Consider the following 16,980-nt stretch of genomic DNA (forward strand, 5'->3'; position numbering starts at 1 on the left):
AACCCCTGGGACAGCATATCCGGATGTCCCATGGGAAAAACACCAGGTGTTAATCTTTATTATGAATTCCCTTCTGTTTTTCACCAAGTTATCTCTCTGGGAGACTGCCTCCCTTAACTGAAGCTGCAGTCAGCTTGTCAGCCTGGGAATGGACCTGAGAGACAGGAGAAATCCAGGCCTGTGAAGAATTGCCAAACTGCAATTTCCCAGCTCTCTAAATGTGTGTCCCCACACATTTTGCTGTGTCACAGATTATAGATTAGTGAAGGATGCATCCTCCAAGAAAAATACAGACAAAACCACTGGGAGTTTGGAATCTTGCATCAAGTTAACAAATTTATGAAGAGCAAGAATTCTTTTATGGGACAAATTCCTCCCTGGCAGGGTGGGGAAGCCCTGGCACAGTGCCCAGAGCAGTTATGGCTGCCTCTGGATCCCTGGCAGTGTCCAAGGCCGGGTTGGACACTGGGGCTTGGAGCAGCCTGGGACAGTGGAAGGTGTCTCTGCCCATGGCAGAGGTGGCATTGGATGGGCTTTGAGGTAACTTCTAACACAAATCACTGTGTGATTGTAAGAGTAAGAAAACTCCTCCTTTCTTATTATTTCTAGTGTCTGTCAAAAACACATTCAAAGGTTGATTTTCAACCTTTGCTTTTTGAGGAAAATGCGTTTCACACTACATTTAGTGAGTAAATCAGTATAGTTACACAAATAAACAAAGCACTTCTCAATTTTTGGTAAACTTGATAGAAAAAGGAAGGAGAAACTCTCCAGTTGGCCCCACTGATTACAAAGGTGCAGGAAAAGCCCAACCTGGGTAGCTGCAAAGCCCATAGAATGGCACTATCAGAAATAATCAAACTGTTGAAGCAGCCACACAGGGAGTTCACATCCTATTAGGCACTAAGGACTCCACTGCCAGAGGATTTCATTAGTTTCCCTGCTGTCAGAAATCCATTAGGAAATATACCCTATATGTCTTTCAAGGCACAAAGGTCACAGTTCATAAAACGTTAGATTGTTCTCTCTTTTTGCACACAAAAATTAGCTCTGTGGAAATGTTTTAATGATTTTTTTTTTCTCTAACAAATATTAAATTACAATTTCAACTCTAAAACTCAGAGACATTGCAAACAGGATAAAGCATACAAAAATGCACAATATATAAGGCTTTATGAAAGCTTGTTTTTAAAAAAAGCACTTCCAGCATATGGACTGTACTTGTAGGAGCAGAACTGCAGTACCAAAGCATCAACAAGGCAGGCAGAAAGATCACCACTATTACTCACTGCTAAGAATCACAAACAATTACTGCACAAGAGGTTATAAATTACCTTTGCATCTCGTCTCACTAGGTGCCACCCTATTTTTCTTTGTTTCTCTTCAAATTCTGATTTCTATCCCGGGTTCATCAGAACGTTCAGAGACACCAGATGCTATCCCAGCTTATAGTCCCAAGGCTGCACAAAGCAGTGCCCCAGGAAACACGCTGCACAACTGGGAGGCTCTCAAGTGAAATGGCATCTCATCAGATTAATCACAGGAGATAATTTAATACAATTGTGAAGATGACCCTCTGAAGAAAAATAAGGACTGAAAAAGTGTATATACACTGTGGCAGTGCAGAAGGTGTTAAGAGCAGAACCGTATCCTTTTAACTTTTGGGGGGGGGAGGGGCAGAAGACAGGAAAGAGAAGGAATGAGAAAGAAAAAAGTCATTTAAGCTGCTTTTTAAAAGCCTACTAGAAAGCTTTTGTGAAGTAGCATCAATTTTACTAAGAAAGCCTTCCTAACAAGGCAGTGAGGGTGATGAGGCACTAACACAGGTGGCGCAGGGAAGCAGTAGATGCCCCATCCTTGGACATGTTCAAGGCCAGGCTGGATACAGCTTGGGACAACCTGGGGTAGTGGAAATTGGCCGAGCCCATGGCCCGGGATTGAAACGAGATGGTCTTTAAATTCCTTTATAACCCAACCCTTCTGTGATTCCAAAAATGACAAAGGCAGGCAGGAAGGGGCTGATGAAGCACCCTATAAATCTTTTCTAACCTGTAACAAAGCCAGACCAGCAGCAGTCACACCCACCACACCCAGAAAATGCTGAGTTCAGCAGCAATACTGCATTTAATTTTCAGGGCTCAAGGTAGTAAAGTGTGTATTTTTTGTAGTGTCCTACTTAGACAAAGCCAACTGCCTCAGGCAGAGACCTTCTCGTTCCAGGCACTCTCCATCAGCAGTTCCATGCAGAGAGATTCCCTCCCAACAGGGATACAACCCCTGGCAGAGTTTATTATAAATGGGATTGTTATTCAGCAACATCGCAAAAGAAGAAAAAGTCCACATAGTATTTGTGTGGCTAAAATCAAATGCCGAGTCCTCTCCTTGTGGCAATTGCTTTTGAATACCCAAGCTTCATTATACTAAGTGTCTCATTTCACATAGAAAAGCCTCAAAATACAGCTATGCAAAACTTTCTTTGAAGCCCACAGGTGCATAAGCCTGAGCTTGTTATCTCCTTCCCATAAACAAAAAAAAAAAAGGTTTCTATATACTAATAAAAGTATAGTCATACTTCAGTAAATGAAGCTGTATTTAATGCTTAGAGGAAGAATTGCTATTTCTAGTAGTTATACAGCTTTACTGGTTACAAACTTGTCATGTTGGATTCATCTAAGTGAACAGATACACGTACATTTTAATCACATACTTTTTAAGCACTGTTTCTCACAGTAAGGGATGTCAGCCTCCCATGTTAGCAGCCCCTGTGTGGATGTTGTCAACCCATTGCATGGCAGAAGAATGAGCTTTGGCAGAGTGCTCATGAGTGGGGACAGAAATTTAAGCAGCCAACTCCTAAACATAAAAATTATCATTTACTCCAGCAAGGTAAAAGGACATTTCATTTCCCTCTCCCAAGCACAGTTATTTCCTACAAGTTTCTTCTTTCTGTACTTTAAAAAGAAGGCTTAATCCTCTTGCTCAGAGAGGGATTCAGAACTGCCCATAGCCTAGAGGAAGCAGCAGCATGCCTCTACAGCAGTATCCTGTATCACGTGGGAATCTATCCAGTTGGCTTAATTTAACATGAGACTGTAAAAATAAAGCATAAAATTGACCTGGGTCCAAATGCACTCTGCTGAAGGCACTTGGGGCTCTGACAGCCAGTCAGCTACCAGCACACTGAAGGCTCTGCGCCTTTCCTCAAGGTGAGGCGTCTGCAAGAGCTCCAGCCTCCAGCACACACCCACATAGTCTCAGCCTTGGAATGTGTCCCCCCATGAGTGACCACAGCTGAGACCCAGAAATTAACTCTGCAGCCACTCCTCAAACTGCACACCCATCACAAAGAGATAGAGCTGAGTGATGGCACCTGGAAGAGGTACTGGCCATCTCCCTTCCCACAACGGCCACACTTAGACTAAAGAGCTTACACCAGGAGGGGAGATTCACTCCCATCTCCCTTGTATGTGCAAGGCTCATTGGAGCCTTTACCAAACCCCTTTTAACTATTACCCTGGCAGCTAAGGAAAGAGTAAGGGGCACAGCTCCTGCAATTTCATACTTTCAAGACAGAAGATTCCGCCATTCTTAGCAATATAAGGGTTATCTTAATTGAAATAAAAGCAAGTCCATTTCATTAGTGTAACACTTGCTTTATTATCTACAACAACTCTCCAAACACATTGATATGAAAGAGAAAGCAAGTTCAGATGCACACAACCATGCCTGTTTTCCTTAATTAATCAGCAAAGCCTGGAACAAAACAAACCCATTTTGATAATATCTGGCTCTTGTAAAACTGATTCCAGTGTTTCAGCAGAGAACTGCACAGGCCTGCAGCAATGAGCTACATCCACTAGAAATTTTGTGATTCCTCCCACTTTCCCTGAGGTTCTGTTCAAACTGTAGGATTGATTCTGCTGTCAAGCACCACAGCTGCCAGCACAATGGGGCACCTGAAATAATCCAGCATCAGGAAAGACAATGTGAAAAAGTTGCTTATTGTATAAAAATCTGGAATAAACACCACAATGTTAACCCTTCGAGCACGCGCTAGTGAAAGAAAGGAACATCCACTTTGGAAGCAGACAGAGGCAGTGCCTTGGTTTATGCTGCTTCTGTAAAATCAGTACTCAGTTCTCAATACATGAGGTGACCAATTGTCATCTGTTCTTTTTAATAAAACCTTATTTTACAGAATATAGAACAAATTTTATTATTCAGCTAAAGAAAAACCCTTCCTCCATCTGTTTAGTCTGACTGGGTTTTAGGCAGCTTATGCAAGTGAGATTCACTGACACTGCCTTTGGACAAGCCCTGTTAATTCAGGAATACAGAACATCCCATTACTGTGCTCAGTAATGAACCACAGTTTAGAGGCTCATGCTTTGCTAAAAAGTTAATGGAAAATACCTGACAGTTCCCCAAAACCACAGAAATAGATAAATAAACAAGAAAATCCCCAAACAAACAGTAAGGCAGCCATCACCCATACAGGTTTATATTCAAATTCTCTGAATTATGATGAAACAAAACAGAGAGAGACTATATCAGGACTTCCAGAATCTGAAAAAGATGAAATAATATCTTTAGTAACCAGCAATTGTACTGCCTCCCCCCACACAAAAAATCATTACAAAAAAAAGAGCTACTGTGTAACTTTCTTTTAGAAAAAATATTAATTTAACCAATCTAACCAGTATCTAACCAAAAATTACATTAAAACTCTTAATTAACTTTAGCAAGGTGGTGCTAAGATTCATCACAGGATCAAATACCATTCTCACAGCGTTTAATTTTCCCTTAAGAAGGTCAAGAATGAAGATCAAATTGAACTCACATAAAATGGCCAAAGTTAGAACTCCCTCATATTACTTAGCCCTGCCTTCCCCTCTCAGTTTTCCAGAGTTCATGAAAAAGTGGTTTGTAGCCCTCTACAGCAAACAACTGAAGAACAGATGGTAGTAGGTCTTCAGTTACTCCTTCCTTGACAGTTTAAACAAGATGGACATTCCCAGAACGTGCCTTTCATTTTGCCCATTACTCCCACTGCACATTTAACCAGTGTATCACACAGCTATGTTACTGCATTAACACTATACAGTAAAATTATTTTCCAGTAGGTGCAATTTTCAAAAGCATTCTAGGGATTACAATGAACTGAAAGCACAGGTAAGACCATTCAAGACCAAGATGGAGCATCTCCCATAAAATACAATTCAAGATGGGTACAGGTATGAATTTACTTAAATTTCTTTAAGGAATTGAGAAGAGACATCACCACCCTCCACTACCTGCACATCACATAAGAGTCACTACAGAAAGTTTTCCATGCACATTTATTACCCGCTGATTTGGAACTCAGTCTAGGTTCACCAGTTGCTACAGACAACCAGCTGGGAAATAAGATGCTTCCTAAAGTTTAGAGGTGTTCAGTGTCATGTGATAACTTGTATCCACAACATAGGTGATGACAGGGGACAGGGCAGAACAAGCAGGACTTGTGATCCACTCCATGTCCTAAACTCCTAGCGTCTTTTACAGGACATGGGCATATGTAGGTCAAAAGAATCTCTCAGAAGCTATGCAGCTAATTCTGAATAGCAACAAGCCCACTGTTTGTGATAAGCATAATGCCAGAATGAGACATGGACCCAATTCCTTTGGTGGATAATGAGATTTTAGTCAGGGATACTGCAAGTTGCTTACGGTTTGAAGATCAGTCCATTCCAGAGCAAGAGACGAGTCACACATAAAAAGGGCTCTGTTTCGTGGTTTGTGTAGAAACTGGGTTTAGAAGGACATACAAGTACTCTTGTACTGGTGCAGAGTCCATGCAGAAGCAGCTGCAGCAGGCAGTGCTGGAGAAGGCAGCTGTGACCCCTCCTGCAGGACAGTTGACTTTTGCTTCCCAGGAGTCAGGAGGGCAGCAGGATCAGGGTGCTGTTCTCTCCTTTCAGAGCTGCACAGGAATAGCAAGGTACTAGACTGAAGGTTGTTTCCACTTGACTTATCAACACAACAAGGAAAATCCTCAGCTGCCCTTCTTGGCCAACCTGGTTTTCAGGTACACCAAAATCAACACTGAGATAGCACCCATCCTGTCCATAAGTATCACTTCAGGGAAAAGATACATTTCCAAACATAACTTCATATATATGAAGTTCAACATGAAGCAAACCAGTTCTGCTTCCACATGACCCTTCTGGATATTCTCCAGCTATCTGCAAGCCCCTCCTGTTGCAGCACAATGAAGACGCCTCTCCCAGCTGGAGTGCCAAGTGTCACACATCTTGTGGGACATTCCTTTGGCTGCCCTTGCCTTATGCCTACAGCCTGTCCAGGCATCACGCATCAGCATTTGGCTCATATTTATGCTTTCTGGCCAGAAGACCCAGCCCACAGCTTAATGCACACACAGGCAAGTGTCCTGCTGCTGGCCATCAACAGCCACATCGTGGCAAATCTAAAAATCAAACTTCTCAGCACTAAAGCAACATGAACCACTGCAGAAGGCTCCTGAGGCAGGAGAGATTTATCCCTACCTCCCTCCTCAACAACACTTTGACACTCAACCCTTACAGTAGGGTTTCTACCTTCCAGGAGACACACTTTCAAATCTCCAAAGAATCTCTAATCGTTCAGACTATCAAAACACGTTAACTCTACTATCCAGCATCTTTCAGCACATCATTACCATTGCCTCTGAACTCTTAAACATCTCTTACTCCCTAACCACAAAATAATACCACCAGCGTAAATGTCACTCATGTCAGACTTTATATCAATTGCATGGAATGCCACGGTGACAGCTTCCAACACCAACTTTTTCCACCCCTCATCAGCTGTGGATATGAGATGACCAAAGGGACCAGAAATATCCTATACACCCAGCTCTGATTTGAAGTAATTTCTTATGGCGACTGGACCCATACATTTAGCATGAAGAGTTTCACCAGAATTAAAAGAGCACACAATCAACCTTGAGGCAAAATGTGCTCAAAAGCAAAAGAAAGCAGTCTTGTGTGATTCACAAGCAGAACGTGAAGCCTGATCCAGCTCTATTTCATTTACTGAATTTGAGAGGCAGTCTATTAATAGTTCACAACCATATCCCTGCCCTGCTTCCCTATGCCAGGGCAAAGCTCTGCTAACAAACACCAGTGATACAGGCACACAATTTCATACTGATGCCGTAAAGCACAGCTAAACCAATTGTTTCAATTTAAACACAAGTCACATTCACAAGAATTAACTGGAAACAGACAAAATTGGTCTTGAAGTTCATTTACTGTGAGCAGACATCAATATGAGACTCAAACTTTCAGGCACAGTCTGTCTCCTTTCTTCTCCCAGATTTTCTAAATCATTCTGTTCATTTACACTAGAAAGTCTATCTGGCCAATAAATTACCAGCACAGATAGTAACCCGCTACTACTTTGACATCAGATGAATACTGCCAGCCAGCAAGGACACTAACAAAAGCCAAACTACCACACCAATGGTAATCCTGGAGCTACTACCCTTTTCAGGGAAAAAAACCCTGGAATTTTGATACAGAGGCATAAGACTCTGATGATCACCAGGTGATCACCAGGCATCTCACACCTCCCTGCAACAGCATGATAAGACAGCCCAACCTTTCCCCATTTCTCAACAACAACAACAACAAAAAAATCAAGTTAGATACCACGGTGGTATTCAGAGTCCAAACGAGAACCATAAAGTACAATGAGGCCTCTGCATGTCATAGTACCAGGTCTGACTCTTTGCAGAGGCCCTATATATTCCCAAAGGAAAACATAACGGGCATTTTGAAACCATTCATCTAACCAAAAGGAATATCTGGCTTGCCAGCAGGGAAATGGCAAAGCCTGTATTCCTTATTCATGACCCAACATTTTACTTTGAAGTGCAACACTGCAATACTCATGCCAAAATCTCACCACACAGCAATTGCACACCATCAATTAATATTAATTATAGCTGTCAAAAACCTTGGCATGCAAACCCTTCCAAAACTGCAAGGGCACACTAATCCTGCTCTGACACTTCAGCTCCATGAAGGAACAATGGCCTTATTTTCTAGCTAGAATTCAACTACAGCTTTCACCTCTTCAGACAGATCTAAAGCCCAGATCATTTGGTTAGCGCCTGAATCCCACCCTAATCAGAGCTATGACTTCAGTTCTGAACCCTAAAGCCGTCTTTTCAATGAAATAAAGCCACTGAACAAGAATGGCTCGCGAGGCCTTTGCAAGGCCTTTGTACAGACGGACAAAGACACACAGGCAACAGCACAAGTGGGCTGAAAAACCGCTGAGCCAGGAAAGGATTAATGCCTGCATGGAACCTCAACGCTGTCTGCTTTAACTTCCCCGCTCCAAACAGAACGAGCACAAGTGCATCTCCGGAAGGAAAAAATTACAGGTTGCAGCAATTTTTCTACAAAGAGGCTCTGGGCTGGGTTCTGACAGTATGAGGCTGCAGAGGAAGGCATTTTGTCTCCAACAGCATAGTGATATGATGGCTTGCACTCAGTCTCCTGCTACCTATAGGGAAACTTCAAATTTGTGCAGAGAAATACAAATCCGGGGAGATCTAAATGCCACAGCTCACAAAAAAAAAAAAAAAAAAGAAGCCATGAGTAAAGTGATTTACTTGACAGCATCCTCTGAACGTTTTCCCTAAAATTCCCCAGCTGAACTGGGAGAGGATTCTACAAGTCAAAAAGCTGGAGACAACACAGCCATTCACACCTTCTCCCATTGCCTCCTCCATGCAAATCCAGCCCAGAAGCACAGGCTTTAATCCTGTAGTCGTTAAAGGCTTTTGTCATTCAATGAGGCTTTCCCAATCCAGACCGAAGCACTGGCTTCCAAAGTCACATACCATCTCACATTACCTCCAGCATCACTCAAAACTGCACACAAAGCTTAAGGAGACACAGCAGCCCCTGCCTCCTTCTAGAGATTCACACCAATTTCTCTAAAGTAGTTAATCAATAGTCTTTCTACGTTTAGAGACCTAAAGCAAATCCTGTATTAAACTGAAAAGATCTACCAGTAAGAGCTGGTTTGGGCTGAAGCACCTATAGTGAAAACTAATGGGAATTTGAGCATTACACAGATTTCTTCACACGCAGTCAAGAATTCCAACCCATGTAACTAAGAACAAGAATGCCCTTCACCAGGTAAGAAAGCTTTCACACTGCAGTTTTCCCTACCCAGTCTCTTCCTTAAGTGTACATGATCCAGACTAGCATTTCCAAGCAGTATTCTCCAACGTATTTGGCAGGCTTTGGTCGTTAAAGCTGCTCTATTACAGAAAACGTGGAAAATCCATCTCTGTCAATCCCCCTGCTAAAGCCCTCTGAGAAAACTTGGCTCATGCTGAATTCTTGCCTGTGCGATGGCTCTGCAGTGATGGGGCTAGCTTGGGCCGCATGGACTGACAGGGGCAGCATCAACCTCTACCAACCTGCCCTCCAACAGCATCCCAGCCACCATCTCTCGTGGATTTCAGGCTGCTTAAGGAGAAGCCTTATACGCTCCGGATTCAGTTCCCAGCAAAATCAGACAAAGCCCAGGCCTGCCCTCAAGCTTTCCTTAAATCCCCTTAACAATCCCCCAGGCCCCCCTTTTTCCACAACCCCTCCAGGACCCCCGGGCTGGAGGAGAGTGGGGTTCAGCCCCTCACCACAGCCCACCATACCTTGCTCGGCTGCTGTGTCTCCCATTCTGCATCCCTTTCTGATAAAAGCTAGGGAATGCACGACTACGAAGACTGAGAAGCATTCCCCATAATTCTTATTAAGGGAGCAGTGCTGCAGTGAATTATGATTATGTTGTGCAATGAAATTATCAGAGAATAAAAATGTGGCTGCACATCCATCCTCCACTAACCCAGGCAGCCAGGAGTAATTTACAAACAGATTGGGCCAACATTAAAATATCAACAAACAACCAGGAGCTCAGACTTACAACAACAAGTTATTTCCATGTCAGTTTCAAATACTCTTGTAGGCCATAAAGCTCAGCCACCCAGTGGAAGTTTAAAGACCCCAAATTATTACGAAGAGTTAATTAAACCTCCTTTCACCTAAGTTACAGAGTAACTCAAGCTGAAAATAAAACAATATTAAGTCTGTATTAGGTTTTTCTCTTAGATGGGTCTCCTTCCAATGGATGCCAACAAAAGTGAGGTAACAGGCACTATAAGCTTTACTACAAGCTCAAAAAAAAAAAAAAAAAAAAAAGCATGTACTACTGTGATTTTTACCAAAGGCTACAAAACCCGCCAAGAACAGGGTAACAGCAGAAGACAGCATCTAAACCTTCGTTCTCGTTAGAGATTACTGGATGATATTCATCCTGAAGATCTAGAACTTGAATGTAAAAATCCGCTATTTCAAAGGTATTTGGACAGATAAATCTTTGACCTAACCAAAGCACTGCACACATGATGCCTAAAAAGACACAAGCACCGGGGCATATTGGGAGGTTTGATTCACCAGGACAGTGACAATTTCGTGACACGAGAGAGGGAAGGTCGGGGGGAGCAGCTCCTCAGCCTTTATGAGGCCATAACACAGAAAGAAATTTTCCTCCTGCAAACGCACTCAAATCACTGACTGTCGGCGTCATTTTAACCGGGAGCTGCTGCCCCGAGAAGGGGCTAGGGCCGGGCCGAGCATCCCCGCTCCGCCCTTTCCCCCGATGCGGGAGCCACGCGTGACCTTCGCTGCGCCAGGCAGATTCTGGCGGCACCGCGGCGGCAGCGGTGCCGGGCCGATGGGGTTAAGCGTGGGAGGAGTGTACATAAGGTGGCGGATCCAGAGCCAATGGGGATATTGCGCTATAGTTAGACACTGGATCCTAAGCGATGGTGACCATAAAGGCTGCTCAGGGCTGAGCTGCTCTGGATGACACCGGCACGGTGCCTCTAGTTCCCGGCTTATAAGGCAGAAAAAAAAGCAAAGAAGAATCAGCTGGGCTTACCTGCAGTTCGCACCACGCGACTTCCACCCACGTCTCCGTGTCCAGACCCTTGTAGACCGTTTTGAAGGATCCCCGCCCGAGTTCAATATCAAACTTTAGGAATCTGCCATCCGGCGAGGTGGCAACCGCCTTCATGTCAGCCTCCTCCTCAGGCTCTTCTTTCTTAGCCTTGCCCTGGTCCTTGGCAGCATCCTGCGCCTCTCTCCGCTCCGCATCCTTGCCTGGGTCCTTCTGCTCCTCGGCGCCCGCGGCGCTGCCCGCGGCCGGCGTTGCCCGCGGCTCCCCGCAGCTCTCCGCCGCTCGGCCCGCCGCTTCCGCCGACCCCTGCCCCGCCTTCGCCCGCTCCGCAATTATTCTCCTGGTTTTGGGGAGAAGGATGATTCTCCGCTGGTGTTCTGCCTCGGGCAGGTCGAAGGCGGGCTCCTCCTGGTCCGAGTCCACCACACTCCTCCGCAGGAACCGCTGATGGACTAGCTTGGGGTCCCTGGAGCCGCGGGATGGGGGGGTAGGGGCTCCGGGGGCTGCCGGCGCCGCAGCGGCGCCCGTGTCCGCAGCTGACCCGCTCCCCCCGCCGCCGGGCCCATCCATGTTCACACCAGTCTCCGCAGCCGGGGGAGCGCTGGGCTCGGCAGCCACTAAAACCCCGCCACGGCCGCCGCCTCTGCCGCCCCGCCGAGATTCCGCTCGGGCATCGCCCCCAGTTTCCATCTGGGCCGAGGTCTCAGCGCCCGCCGCCGCCCCAGCCCGGGGGAGTCACCGCGAGCCGCGCCCGCGCCGCCACCTGCGCGGGGCAGAGCGCAGCCCTGAGGCGCCGCCACGGCCCGGCCCGGCCCCCGGGCACCACCCCCGGCCCCGGGGCTCCGACGAGCCGGGCCCCCGGGCCGGGCCGCGGTCGCTCTGACCAGGCTTCCCCCTGTCCCCGGCAGGGGCGCGGCCGAGAGCGCCAGACGACCGGTGTAGCCCCTCACCTGCGGCGGGCCCGCGCACAAAGGCGCGGCAGGGCCGTTACTTACGTGCGGAGCCGGGGGCAGCCGTGCTCAGCGCCATGCGCGGGGAAGGCGGGCGGCGGTGGAGGGGCGGCTCCGCCGAGCGTGCGCCTGCCCGGGTGCGTGGCGGGGCCGGGGGAGCCGTTGCCGGTGCGGGGCTCCGAGGCTCGGCTCGGCCCGCCCCTGCGCCGCAGCCCGCCCCCGCCGCAGCGCCAGTCCGGCCGCGCCTCCTCCTCCCTGCCCGGTGGCTCCGCGTCCCTTCCCGCGAGCACCCTGCGGCAGCCCCCGCCCGCCGCCGTTTTTTGTCAGGGGCAGCGTTCCCGGGCAGTGCCCATTTAAGGCACCAGCGCTCGGCGGCCGCCAATGAGGCTGCGGAGGGTAGGCAGCCGCCCCTCGTCCTCGGCCCCCGGTTCCCCCGCCCCGCCCGGCCCCGCCGCAGACAATGGGAGCATCCCGCGCCCCGCCACCGCCCCGCTCCGCGCCTGGCAACGTCCGCTCCTCTGCAGGTGTACGCACGGGCCCGAGAGCATCCCCCGAGTGCGTCCTCCCAGGGCATCCTGCCGACAGGCGTCCCCCGAGTGTATCCCCTCCAGAACAGCCCGCCGAGAGCATCCCTCCCGGAGCGTCCCCCGAGTGCATCACTCCCAGACATCTCCCCCCGAGCGCTCAGCTCCCACGCAGGTGTGGTGTGGATGCGGGGCGCGGGCGTCAGCTCCATCCGATCTCTGGATCGTGGCTGTGCCAAGAAACCGATTATCACGACTGCAAGCAAATGGAAGGTGACTTGAAGGGAACTGGATACTCTTTGCACACAGCATCTCTCAGCATTCCTCAAATGCAAAATATGACCAGGGACTGACTAACGTGTGGCCACTGCAAACAGCACACAGCCCACCTATGTACAGCGTGGCAGGTCACAACACATGACGAGCCTCATGAACTTGGGTGATCTTCTTCAGGTTTTTTCTTTATTCCAGGCAGTTTAATAATCACTCTATGGATATTGACCCCATCGTTCACTGTGACCAACACTTGGAATTAGCCTAGATAGAGGGAAACTAGGATCTCGACACCATGTATGCTTTGAAGAACCTACTTGGAGCACTGCCTGCAGTTCTGGGGGCCTCAGCACAAGAAGAAGGTAACTCCAAACTGTTGGAGTTAGTCCAGAAGAGGCCATAAAAATAATTGGAGGACTAGAGCACCTCTGTCCTGGAGCCAGGCTGGGAGGGCTGGGGCTGTACACCTGGAGAAGAGAAGGCTGCAGGGAGACCTCAGAGCCCCTGCCAGGCCCTAAAGGGGCTCCAGGAGAGCTGGAAAAGGACTGGGGACAAGGGATGGAGGGGCAGGACACAGGGAATGGCCCCCTACTGCCAGAGGGCAGGGTTAAACAGGATATGTGGCTGCCCCTGGATCCCTGGAAGTGTCCAAGGCCAGATTGGACAGGGCTTGGAGCACCCTGGGATAGTGGAAGGTGTCCCTGCCCACGGCAGGGTTAGGAATGAGACGGGCTTTAAGATTCCTTCCAATCCAAACTTCTGTAATCCACCCTTAGGTGAGGTCAGAGATGTGGGACACTGGCTTTGCCAAAGGCTGTGCCCTGTGACAGCTGTGACATTTCTGCTCTGTAAATTCACAAAAGGACTCTGGTCGCCACTACTGCCAAGCTGCTTTCTCAAGTATTAGGTTCATACAAACATACCATATGTTTTCATAATTAAAATTTAAGTAAATAAAAATAAAAAGAGAAGGTTTACCAAGTAATTATTCCTTGAGATTTCTGAGGGAAACTGACTGTCAGGTAACCATAATTCGTTCTTCTTTTAATTAATTAATTTTTAGTTAAGAACAATTAAAAAAAAAACTTTTAAAATAAGAAACTAGGTAGTCATTGTCAGTAGAATCACTGGTGTTTTATTTTTACAAATCACACTTCACTAATAACTCAGCCTCATGGATGCATTTAATCTTTCAGTGGTTTGGTTTTTGAAGTGTTCAAATATCAGTGCTATTTCTAGGACTTGCAACTGTGGCATGAAACATAGATTTCTGTGCTGTAGAGAAACCCGAATTCCCAAACATTAGTCCTGTGTGCTGGGCTCTGCACCTCTCTGCAGATGGAGATTTGGTGCACAGAGAGCAGTCTGCAGTTACCAGGAGAAAAGCAGGGAAGGTGAAGAGCTCTGATACCTCCTAATACTTATTACATAAAATGACCTAAAACTCTCTCCCCAGCAATGGAAATTCCCACCACCATGTCAAAAAAGGATAAGATTCAGGTTAATGAGAGGGCTAAATGTAGCTGGAAGCATTTCACTCTGCAGGTGAACAGAAGAAAATGGGGAATATTCTAGAGCTGACCAAATACCCACAATCAAGAAAAATGTGGGGGAAAAAAGACTGGATTTCCCTGTCTGCCAGGCCTTGTCATAAGAAAGAGTGACTGTGCACACCCTCAGGTGTAGGAAGCATCCCATGCCTGCCTCAGGAGGACACACGAGCACTGCCAAGCTTTACTGGTGTCCCCTTACCCTTTCCCAGGGCTCCACAGATGAAACAAGGCCTGTTCTCACAGCTGAGTTTTTGTGCTGCCCCGTGCCAGATGGTGCCCAGGGCTCTTTCTGTGTCCATTTGTCTACTGAAAACTTAGCAATAATCTGCATGCCACAAACTTAATTGTGATTCACTATCAAGTACTCTGAGCCTGTTACATGTTGATCTTTAATATTACTAAAAAAAGAAAAAGCTTCTTCCCAATTCTGTTTGACCTTTTCCATGTCCCCAAGTGAGTGGGCTGGGCAGAGGTGTGACAGCACAGGGCACAGCGGGACCGGGGGCCACACCCCACTCAGGCAATGCCACACCTGCAGAGCAGCATGGCACAGCGTGGGCAGCTCTGGGACTGGCCCTAGTCTGATCCAACATTCCATGGCAGGAAACAATAGCCCATCCCTGCAGAGGGATGCTGCCCAGCAGACAGAACTTTTTCTCAGCCATCAGGAGCTGTCATTCCAGGCCTTCCCCAGAGACCACACAACCGGGGAGGGATCCAGTGCCCAGTTCTCCCATGTCCTGTGCTCAAGCAGTCCCAAGCCAGCCCCTTGTCCCAAGCTCATGCCTGATGGGTGAGGAACGCTCAGTAGGCACAAGGGGTGGACTGGAATGAAACCCAAAGTACAGACTGACATACTCTTTGTTTCTGCTATCTACCCGTAGCCCTCAGCCACTGGCAACAGGAGCAGTCACCTATACGCTACCTTTCCATAAAGGAGAACATCTCTCCTGGGCAGGGGATATCATACTGGAACAGGCTGCACAGAGAGGCTGTGTAGTCTCCCTCACTGGGCATACTCCAGAACTGTCTGTGGACACAATCATGTGCTCTTGAATTGCTCTGCTTCAGCAGGAGCACCAGGTGACCCACTGTGGTCCCCTCCAACCTTCGCCATCCTGTCATAAGCTATTTGATGGGGTTGCCTCTGCTTTCCTCAGTTTACCCCAGACAGAAGCCTGTTATTGATTCTCCTGCTGTTCTGTTTCAGCCTGTGCAGACACACAGACACAAGGATTTTGTTCTACTCACGCAGCATACTACACCAGCGTGCTTTATTACAAAGGGCATGGAAAAAGATGAATAGTTGCAGTTTTCCTGATTGTTGGATCATCAGCCATTATCAGAGCAAGCTGGAAGGAGCTTCACCTTCAAGAGCTGACTGGTATGCAGATGGCATTGGAAATTACAGCATGTTTCAACTAATAGGCAGTGAAGGTGCTACCTCAGACTGTGACCTTAATCAAGCCTTTGACTTGGAGAACTGCTCTTTGCCGGAGTGAAAGCCAAGATGCTCATCCCCTGGGTGAAATTCTCTCTTCATGCACAGCACTGAGTGAGACACATGTCGCCCCAGAGCACAGATGGGCATTTCCACTTGACAAGCAGATTACCACAGGTCTGTCTTTGACTCCCCTCACTTCTGGCAGGAACAGTCAGTCACTCACTGACGCAGAGCAGGACAGCTTGTCCCAGTTAATAGCTAGTGTTAGTTTTAAAAGGGAGAAAAAGAACCATTTTCACTTAATAATAGCCCTTATTTACCTCCCATGCTTATTAATTTTGAGTGAGGAAGCTCAGTCCAGTTTGACCAGCTTGACTTTCAGGTTCTCAGATACTGAGAAATTTTTTATTTGTTTAAAATAAATGCTTGCAGGAGACCATGGAAACCTCTGTACTGGCCTCCAGTTTTCTATTAACTTGCTTTTTATATAATTTGTAACCAGATTGAGATCAATCACCAAATCTAAAAAGGTCAAATACCTTTTGAGAGCTACTTTCTGTTGCACCTAGGGTATGCTCTTGCACCTGCACATGTGCTATGGGCTCTAATGTAGTGTTATGTAGTAATTGCTCTTTCTTTGAAAGAATAATGATCATTTAGAAACCCAGTTTCACAATATATTCTCCATTAGGCAATCTGTGTTCTGTTCTAACTATTTGTTTATAGAGACAATATAGACACAGTGGTCCAAGTATCAGAATCCTAGAATCCTAGAAGGATTCAAGGTCAACTCATTCCACCCCCTGCCATGGGCAGGGACACCTTCTACCATCCCAGGCTGCTCCAAGCCCCAATGTCCAACCTCACCTTGGACTCTGCCAGGGATCCAGGTGCAGCCACAGCTGCTCTGGGCATCCTGTGCCAGGGCATCCCCACCTTTATAGTAAAGAACTTCTTCCTAAGTATCAGTTGATCTCAAGTTAATAGTTGGACTTGATGTTAAAGGTCTTTTCCAACCTTAACGACTCTGATGCTACGATTCTAAGTCACTGAGTTAATACGAACTAATCACAAAGGTGTAAAAAAGCATCTCTGTATCTCAGAATGATGGATGCTGCTGGCAAACTCACCTTGCAGGTCAGGGAGCCAGGCAGGAGGAGTAGGAAGATGTGTGCCACCCTCCTCAGGAGGGGCTGGGCTCCATTTATCTTTGTTTG

At 47.3% G+C, this 16,980-nt stretch overlaps 1 protein-coding gene across 5 annotated transcripts in view; it reads right to left on the reverse strand.

The window, feature by feature from the left end:
• The window catches only part of WNK2 (WNK lysine deficient protein kinase 2), a 94,723-nt gene extending 82,987 nt beyond the window's left edge, over nt 1–11,736 (reverse strand). For 4 of the 5 annotated variants that reach the window (XM_088171740.1, XM_088171739.1, XM_088171738.1 and 1 more), the window contains exon 1: nt 11,002–11,727. In XM_088171740.1, coding sequence (XP_088027866.1) covers nt 11,002–11,709 — 708 coding nt within the window. In that variant the 5' untranslated portion in view covers nt 11,710–11,727. Of the gene's footprint in view, nt 1–11,001 lie in introns of all 5 variants that reach the window. The other variant, XM_088171741.1, reaches the window with a different exon arrangement.
• Nucleotides 11,737–16,980: the final 5,244 nt, after the last annotated feature.

Source organism: Sturnus vulgaris, chromosome 11, assembly GCF_052056855.1.
Source record: "Sturnus vulgaris isolate bStuVul1 chromosome 11, bStuVul1.hap1, whole genome shotgun sequence".
NCBI lineage: Eukaryota > Metazoa > Chordata > Aves > Passeriformes > Sturnidae > Sturnus > Sturnus vulgaris.